The sequence below is a fragment of the Vicia villosa genome, unplaced genomic scaffold (genome assembly GCF_029867415.1).
Source record: "Vicia villosa cultivar HV-30 ecotype Madison, WI unplaced genomic scaffold, Vvil1.0 ctg.000045F_1_1_1, whole genome shotgun sequence".
Classification (NCBI taxonomy): Eukaryota; Viridiplantae; Streptophyta; class Magnoliopsida; order Fabales; family Fabaceae; genus Vicia; species Vicia villosa.
The window spans coordinates 1,227,211-1,236,687 of NW_026704977.1; the positions used below are offsets into that span (position 1 = coordinate 1,227,211).

The 9,477-nt window shown below is 34.2% G+C and overlaps 1 protein-coding gene across 1 annotated transcript; it reads right to left on the minus strand.

Moving 5' to 3' along the window:
* Positions 1–579: 579 nt before the first annotated feature.
* LOC131622915 (uncharacterized) lies at positions 580–1,708 on the minus strand. Its single transcript, XM_058893925.1, has 2 exons — positions 1,423–1,708; positions 580–1,286 (listed from the first exon to the last, which is right to left on the minus strand). The coding sequence occupies exons 1-2, from the start codon at positions 1,570–1,572 to the stop codon at positions 648–650; spliced, it is 789 nt and encodes a 262-aa protein (XP_058749908.1). The 5' UTR covers positions 1,573–1,708; the 3' UTR covers positions 580–647.
* Positions 1,709–9,477: the final 7,769 nt, after the last annotated feature.

The following is a 9,477-nucleotide window of genomic DNA, read 5'->3' on the forward strand; positions in this document are numbered from 1 at the left end:
TCTCTTCATCATAATATCATAATAAAGTTTTTTTGTCTCAAACACCCGAGCAAAAAGTGATAATAGAAACTATTAAAAATATGTTGAATACAAATTAAAATATCTTAAATGATCTTAAATTTTTTATAGAAATAAATCCCCTTAGAATATTTTATTGAAAACTAATAAAAAAATGTTTTTTTTGTTAATAAAAAAATCTTTTGATATCGATATATTATTTACACTTCAATTAAGAAACGTATAAAAGAGAATAATGTGATAGATTTGAGAAGAGAAATATACCAAAAATAAATTAAATTTGTGTTGGGGCGTCCAAATAAAAATGCTTATTATCAAAATGCCAAAAGATTAATAAAGGTAAAATAAAAATTGTAGACTAATGAAAAGTTGCTAAATGTAGAAAATCAAATCAAATCTGATTGCTTATTTTTTAAGCTGAATCTAACATAAAAGCTGTTCCTTCATTCCCACTAGAGTTAAACTACTAACTTCTGTAATTTCAGTTACAAGCATTGTAGTTAACTTTTTGATGCGTAAGTTATGAATTTGAAATTGAATGTGTCAATTAGGTGCACAAAATTCCCAAGCTTCAAAGATTTATTAGACACATCTCAAATGGTGCTCTTTAAATAGAACTATCAACTTGTTCAAACATTTCCAACTTTTCCAATTCTAAGATAAATAGGAAACTTGGCAGTTTTAGGGCCAAGATCTTCACCCCAAGCAACCTTAAATTTTTCAACAACATCCTCCCGAAGAAGCTCAACTCCTTTCTCCTTTGCTGTCTGATAAGCCGACCACGATCTTATATAAGTTAACAAACCATCAAAGCTCATCAATGTCTCCGTAACAAACTCAAACGGTCCCGTATGATCAACTCCGTCCACTACCTCAAAAGGAAAATCAATGCTTCTATAATTGTCTTCAACCAATTTACGCGCTGAGTCCCAATAAGGTTTTGAATCGTTATAATAGAATTGATCAAAGACAGTGTCTACTTGATCACTAATTCTTGGCAAAAAGTAACACCAAGCAGCAATGACTCCATGAGGTTTTTTGAGTATATATTTGACTTGTTCATAGAAATTAGGGAGATTGAACCAATGAAGTCCTTGAGCAATAGTGACAAGGTCTATGGTTCCTTGTGGTGCTACAAGTTGTTCAACCTCAGGAATTGACATGGTTGATGGGGTGTGTTTGTATTGCACATTAGGAAGTTTGGTTGCAAATTCAAGCTGTTTCTCACTAACATCTGTGGCTATCACATTCTTGTATAAATCAGCTAACTGAAATCATGAATTAGGATTTGTTAGCAACAAAGCAGGGATATCAGAAACACGACACAGACATATTAAGATTGATAATAATTTTAATAATAAATAAATTAAATATAATCACAAATATATGGAAGAGAGAGCATACAGATTTTGCGGCTTGGCCACTTCCGGTGGCGACATCCCAAACAAGGTTGTGAGAAAGAGTTTTTGAAGCTATAAATTGAAAGAGTTGTGGTGGATAACTTGGCCTTGCATTTGCATATTCCTCTCCCTGTTTCACAAAAAGTTCTGCCATCTCTCTCTAATAATAATGATGATTTCCACAATCACAAGGCTGTACTATTTATAATGAAGGGATTGAATTTTTATTTTATTTTTTGAAGAAGAAATATGGGATTTATTGTATTGAAATATAGGATGACTTCATTTTAGTTTCTATGGACAATACCAATTTCGATTTTGTTTCAATTATTATCATTTTGGGAAAGATGCCTTGCGTGATAAATGACCAATCAAAATTGAGGACAAATTGCGAACGAAATTTAATAATTGGCTGGCAAATGAGATGCCTGTCCAGCTAGCACGCCATGACTTTTTGGCGACATTATCTTACATGATCCTCCTATAGGTTGGTGAAAACATTATTTTACCCTTAGGGAAATATGAGATAAATCAAAGTTTTAATGGTCAAAATTGTAAAAGTTGAGTAATTAAGTCCATAAAACTTTATAAGAATTTTAATAGTCAAAATTTTTCTTATTTTATTAAGGAATAAGAGTTAATCACATATTGGAGATTGTGAGGTGCAATAGAGTTGAGTTTTTGATGTAGTGAGGGAGAAAAACTAATTGTAAAGTTAATACTCTAATGATTAAGTCAGTATTTAAGTAAGATGAGTGAGTGAAGTTTGATTTTGAAATTGTGTATATGGAGAAGACACATTTTTCCTTTATATATTTATGTAATTGTAACAACTTGCTTTTCTTCAAGCGTAGGATATAGGGAGTCAAAAATCAAAAGAAAATATTTTTGCTATTTGGGTTGATCTTGTCATTTCAACAATGCCTCTATTTTTTTCTGAGAAGGTAGTCTTGATTGGGTCTTTCTAGATGTAGGTCCTTCTTTGGATTGAGGTGTACTTACCCCTGACAAAAACAAAAGGATTTGCAGTGAGTATGGCGGATGCGTCATTCCTTTTTATGATTGCACCTTTTCAATCTCGGGTCTCTGCTTGCTCTTCAACAGCTTCGAGATAGAGATTTTAAGCCACTTGATGACCGTTCCTTCTCAACTAAACCCCGTGAGTTAGGTGGATATTAAAGTAATCTAGTACGGGTGCGAATATTAGGGGGAACACCCTTTTATCCATTTTCTTTCATCTTTTCATAGTACAACGTAGTTCAATAAACCCGACGCAAGGCCAGGGCTTGACTACTCTAGTGCAGGTTACTTGTTGTTGTAGAGTGCTTTAGAAGAGCATGAAGCAACTCGAAAATTGGCTCTTCTTAGTTGTCCTTCTCCATAAAGAGGCCCATGCAACAATATATACCATAGGGATGAGGCAGAAGACGGGTGTACCGGTCTGTTTCATAAGTACTGGTACAAAGGTCATTTCTTGACGTAGAATGAATTATATGTCTACAAGGAGATTGATTTTTCCCGGGAGAGGCTTTATTTGAAGAAACGGGTTGTCACTTTCGCCAAAGAGTTGGGTCATTTCAGGGGTGTCACTCGCTAGGATGAAACTTCAAAGAAACGTATGAAGCGGCTTGTTGAAACCCAACTGCTGATGGACGCTCGTACCAAGTAGGAGAGGAAGGTTATTTTTGTGAGATTTCAGAACTCTTACCCCTTCCGTCAATTTGGTTGTCTATAATGCTCTTAACTTTGGTAATTGTTATTTGCATATTCAATGAATAACGAGAAACAATCCTCCAACTAAGATGGAGACTCTAAGTCCTTCCAAATGTTGTTGGTCCTTCAAAACTTCATTGTCGGTCAATGTTCCTCCTCCGGCTAGGATGACAAGGATTTTTCCTTGGCTCTCTCAGCCAAATTCTTAAGGAAAAACTTCCTTGGGGCCTACTGAAGGTGTGGGTATTCTCAGTGATCCTCAGTGGGCATCATGTATGTTAGGTCATCTAGTTCATGTCTTCTTGGCTAGGCCAGGACCACGTAATACGAAAGAACATTAGGTATCTATTTCAGAGAAGGATTGCCCTTAGCTTGCCAACCTGGCCAACAAGGATCTCAAAGAGGAGTTGTTGAGTCTAGCGAATTATACCCAACGCGTTTCTTCTGTTCTAGCCATTGATAGAACCGACCATTGGGATGTTTTGCTGTCTAATTAGCGCCTCAAGGAGAAGCGACTGTAGGAGAAGAGTATCCATAACCTAACACTTTAGTGAGATATGTATATACACGAAGTACAAAAGCTAGTTGTTTCTTTAGGATATGTGATACCTTGAGTTCCTTCAATTTCCCTGGTTCGTTAGTTAGTCAGGTAAAGATCTTGGAGAGACACATAGAAAGGAAGGGTAAAGAGAGAGATGGGCCAGTTATATCTGTTTTAGTTGTTTTCCATTTTCTTTATATGTGTGCTTCATTGTGGGGTTATGATTTCTCTATTCATATGCTCGCACCGTTTATGAAAACACCTCTAAGGTTTTGTGTTAGGGTTTTAGTCCCTCCAATAATACTCTAGACTCGTCGTTACCTTACACGATCATAAAGAAAAGAGATATTTCAGAACTTGTGCATTGTTCATTAATAATGGAGCGATCAAAATATAATTTGTAAGCTAATTTGTTATACAAGAAATAACATCAAAGATAAAGTTGTAAACATAACTAGGTGGATCTACCATCGCTTATTCTCCCTGGTTTGTAGATCATTGTGTCTGCCACTCCGGCCTATCGGGTCAGCATAACTTGTTCTTCTTGTGAGGGATCAAATTTTCATGCTCCTTAGTTGACCGATGACAGAAGTTTACGTTAATTTTCATGGTGTTGGTGTAAGCCCTAGAGCCAATACTTTTGGTACTTGTATTGAATTATTTATTAATAATAAAAGTAATTTCTTTATTATGTTTGTTTTTCCATAATAATAAAGTCCTAAGAATAGCCAGTCCGTTTAATGAAATGTTAAGTGTGACTTAATCATGAGATCCCATTAAACATAAAGACACTATTCTTAAAGTATTCACAGTGGAGCTTTATTGTTAAGTGTGATAACATTAAAACATTCAAATTAAACATGAAATTTTTTTATTTAAGTTAGGTGCAAAGAAAAATCTCTAAGTCCTTTTGAAAACATGAAAATTTGAGATTTTGTGTATTTGATTCGAATCAATCAAATTAAACACACATTCTAATTTTAATCAAATCCAACCCGGGGAATTAAAGCTTTTTAAATAATTTGATTCAAATAAGGTTTTGTACATGATTAAAATAAAGCAACTTACTAGTCACCTTTGTTCAATTTGATTCGAATCACTCTTTGCACATGATTCGAATCACATAGTTTTTGAACTTTTCTGGAGGGCCTGTTGTAGTTGATTCGAATCTCACTTTGCACATGATTCAAATCACGTGGTCTTTTATTCGAATCATGCTTTTTACTTGATTGGAATCAAAACAGAAATGGGTCAAAAATGTGAATTTCTTTTATTACATTGACTTCCTCATTTGACTCGAACCATGCACTGTTCATGATTCAAATCAAACCAACTTTTACCACTCATTTTTGTGCTTATTCTCAAGCACATATAGAACCTTTTATCAACACTTTTTATGTATGGAATTTCATAATCATTTGTAATTTTCTAAGAAATCAAATCTCTCTCACTTTGAAAAAGTTTAAAACTCTTGCATTCAAATTTCTTTCATCTTCAACCTCTGGTTTGTTTTCAGATCTTGATAATGAGATAATGTGATTGATTTAGGGAGACGTTGTCTTGAAACTAATCATTCTTGATGATTGGGTTAAATATATGTTACCCCCTGCCATTATCTCGAGTTTTAATTTCACCCCCTAGAAGAATTTTTTCTAACCCCCCTTACCAAATCCATATTCCATCTTCAAAGACCTTGTGGTTACTATTATGCTGACTGTGTAAGTGATTCTTCATATGTGGCATTTAATGGCTGGCTGACTGGATTAAAATTTTCCACATATTATTTAAATAAAAAATTAAAATAAAAAAAGAAATGCTTTCCTATTTACCTCCGTGAAAATGTTAGGGCTCAAATTTAGGAATTTCACCTAAAATAGCAAGCGAAGAAGACAATAATCATCATCGGAGAAGACGAAGGCATGGTGGAGCACGACCAATACGCTGATGAAATGTCACATGTTATTTTGATTTGTTGTCTCTCTTTAATAGAACTGTACTTTGTTTTACCTTTGTTGTTATGTTTAATTTCAGAACATGCAAGTTTTTAACATTGTCTTTCACCATGGAAGGGAGTTTGTAAGGTTGGTTGATGGTGAAACAATATACAGGGGTGGTGTTTCAACCATAGTTTCTGGGCAACATATTGAGAAGTGGTCAATGGTTAACATTTGTAATTTTGTTAATGGGTGGGGTTACTTAGAAGGGACGTATCGAACATGGACCAAAATCTTGACATAGGTGAAGACTTTTTCCAAATTAGGAATAATGATGATGCTTATGATTTTGCTGCATATGCTTGTGCGATGCAAGAAGATGAGGAAATATTTGTGGAATATGATGTCAATGGTATCAAGGTCAAAATTAGGATTCCTATGTGTATCAATGAAATGGTGGAGTTATATGGGAGTGATGAAGAGGGAGTTGAAGGGTTGAATGATAGTGAGGATGAAAGAACCAATGCTATTGTAGATGGATTTGATGGAATTGATGTCTCTATACCAGTTAGGGAGGGTCCAATAGTAGTTGGATTGTTAAATGGTTCCAATAAGAGGAAATGGGGATTTAGGAAAGACCAACTTAATAAGAATTTTAAGTTTAAGTGGGGTATGCAATTCAATTCTCCATATGACTTTATAGAGGAGATTCGTGAGTGGTCAGTTTTAAATGGTAGAGAAATTACTTTTGTGAAAAATGAGAGCTACAGGGTGATGGTAGAATGTAGGACTAAATATGGTTTTTTAATGTTGTGCTCTAAGGTGGACCATAAGCACACTTATGCCATTAAGACTATAAAAGACAAACACACGTGTGCTAGGGTTTTGGATAATAGATCTACAAATTCAAGGTGGGTGGCAAAAGCAGTTGAGAAGAAAATGAAAACCACTGAGACAATTAGGATTTGTGATATTATTCAAGACATGAGACAAAATTACTCTATGAGAATTATTGTGGCTAGGGCTTGGAAAGCAAAAAGGATAGCAAAGAAGATAATTGAAGAAGATGCAGAAAAGCAATATGAAAACTTGTGGAGATATGCTACTGAGTTGCAAAGGGTAAATGCTGGGAATACTTTGAAGATCAAAATTGACAGACCAATCCTATCAATTCAACCTAGGTTTGGATATTTTTACTTTTGTTTTTATGGATGTAAAAAAGGATTCATAAATGGATGCAGACCATTTGTTAGGATTGATGGGTGCCATTTAAAGACCAACTATGGTGGTCAACTTTTAATAGTTGTGGGTAGGGACCCCAATGACCAATATTTCCCATTGGCCTTTGGTGTTGTAGAAACACAAAAAAAAAAGATAGCTGAAGGTGGTTTATACAGTTGTTAATGGAAAATATTGGAAAAGACAATAGATATGTCTATATTTCAAATTAGCAAAAGGTTGGTCATTTTCAAATATTATTACTTTTTGTTCATACTTCTCATTATGTTTTCATATTTCTCATTATCAACTATTAGTTGTTTTAAAAGTTGTATCATTTTCATCATTGTTACAGGATTTGGTAACAATATTTGAGGAGATGTTTGAAAGAATAGAGCATCAACTGTGTCTGAGACATTTGTATGCAAACTTCAAGAAAAAGTTTGGAGGTGGATCATTAATAAGAGATCTCATGATGGGATCAGCCAAGGCAACTTACTATCAAGGATGGATGTGAAAAATGAATGAATTTAAGCAAATAGATCTAAATGCTTGGACATGGCTAATGGGAGGACCTCCAAAATGTTGGTGTAAGCATGCATTTATTTTTACCCTAAATGTGATGTATCAATGAACAATATTTTTGAGTCTTTTAATGCCACCATTTTAGTAGTTAGGGATAAACCTATACTAACCATGTGTGAATAGTTTAGAAAATACTTGATGAATATGTGAGTTACTTCTGCCAGGAAACTTGAAAAGTGGCCACACAAGGTTATGCTAATTCCTAGAAAGAGATTAAATACTGAGGTGGCTATGAGTGGTCATTGGTTGCCAACTTGGGCTATGGATGAAAATTTCCAGGTCACTCATTCTTATAACAAACAAGAATTCATAGTTGACATTGCCAAAGGGTCTTGCACATCTAATTTTTGGGAGTTAGTTGGTATTCCTTGTAGGCATGTTGTTGCAGCATTAGGTTTTAGGCAACATAATTCAGAAATGTTTGTTGATGAATGTTACTCTAGGGAAAATATGCCCTTTGTTATAGATTTTTTGTGATTCCCATTAATGGATAGGAAATGTGGCATGAAGTTGAAGGTGAAGACCTTCTACCTCCTAGGTTTAAAAAGGGTCCTGGCAGACCAAGAAAATTAAGAATTAGGGAGTCTGGTGAGAAAGGTGCTAGAAGAAGATTAACGGGTGTATTTTATAGGTTTACTAAGTGTGGTAAGCTTGGACACAATGTTCAGTCATGCAAGAGCAAGAAACAAGATTCAAATGCCTTGAAAAGAAAGGTATTGTTGTTTGTTCAGAAAGTTATTATTATTATTATTATTATTGTCTCTATTGCTGATTTTGTATGTCATTTGGATTGTTGTTTGTAGAAAAAGGTGAACTATGATGTAGGTATAAGTGCAACCACTAAAGTGAATGCTAATAAACCAACGGATGCAAGTCAACATCATGGTTCAGCTTAACAAAACCAACTAACTGCTACAGGTCAACAAGATGCCGCTCAACATGAGGCAAATCAACATGATGTAGGTCAACATAATGTAGGTCAACATGATGTAATCACACCAGATACATAACTGTCTGGGGATATTTTTGATGAGATGATGTCAACCGTACTTGACATCAACACATTAAATCCAACTATGCAAACAACAACTAGCATCAGCTCACCAAGTACCAAAAGGAAAGGCAAGTCTAAAGTCAAACAACAAGCCAGACTAATGAGAAATAGGTCAAGCGAGATAATTAAACTGAAATGGTTTCAAAAACCAATCACAGGGTCTGGTTCAAGAGACCAACCAATGTATTTGTCGGAAGAAGAAGGTACTCTGAAACAAGAAGGCAATGGAAACAATAATGTAAAGAAAGGTACAGAGAAATCTCCAAAGAAAAAAATCAAAGAAGTAGTGCACACTATGTTATGACCTTTTGTAATCTATTTATATCCTAATGTGATGATTGCAATGCACACTTTGTGTGACATTTTGTAACGACTTATGTACACGTTGAGTGTCATTTTGTAATGACTGTAACCCATATTATTATTTCCATTTTATAATGACTAATTCACACTTTTTGTTCCATTTTGACATATCAAAACCTTATATCATAATCTTATATCAAAACCTTATAGTATGAATTAGAACCTTATGAACTAATCATATCAAAACCTTATATCACAATCATTGATTGACAAAAAATTTAAATATTTCATTAATACAAAGCAATTTTACAATCAATTTAATAATCACAAACATAATGAAAATACATTAAACTGCACAAGTTGCACATAAATTTACATTAACTTGTACAACATTGCAAAAATCAATCAAGTGATCACAAGTGCCATCTTCAGTTTGAAATTTATCTTCATCTGAACTTCAATCTTCATATTTGCTTTTTCTAACTTCTTCAATGTGGTTTCTAATTTCACATTTGCCATCTCACACTTTTGGCAACATGCTTGAATATTACAATTCTCTTTCATAGAGTCTCCAATTTCATCATCCCACAAAACAGGTCACCATTATTCCCATTCTACAAACACAAACAACATTAACACAGTTGTTAATATCTTAAACATCAATTTTTAATTTTAAACAATATTTGCAAAACAAGATTCTTACCCCTACAT

What these genes read in the sequence shown, in the direction of transcription:
- LOC131622915 (XM_058893925.1), bottom strand. Translation starts at nt 1,572, where the DNA reads ATGGCAGAACTTTTTGTGAAACAGGGAGAGGAATATGCAAATGCAAGG. An exon ending in GTGGCCAAGCCGCAAAATCT is followed by an intron (nt 1,287 to 1,422) that starts GTATGCTCTCTC and finishes TCATGATTTCAG; the next exon opens with TTAGCTGATTTATACAAGAA.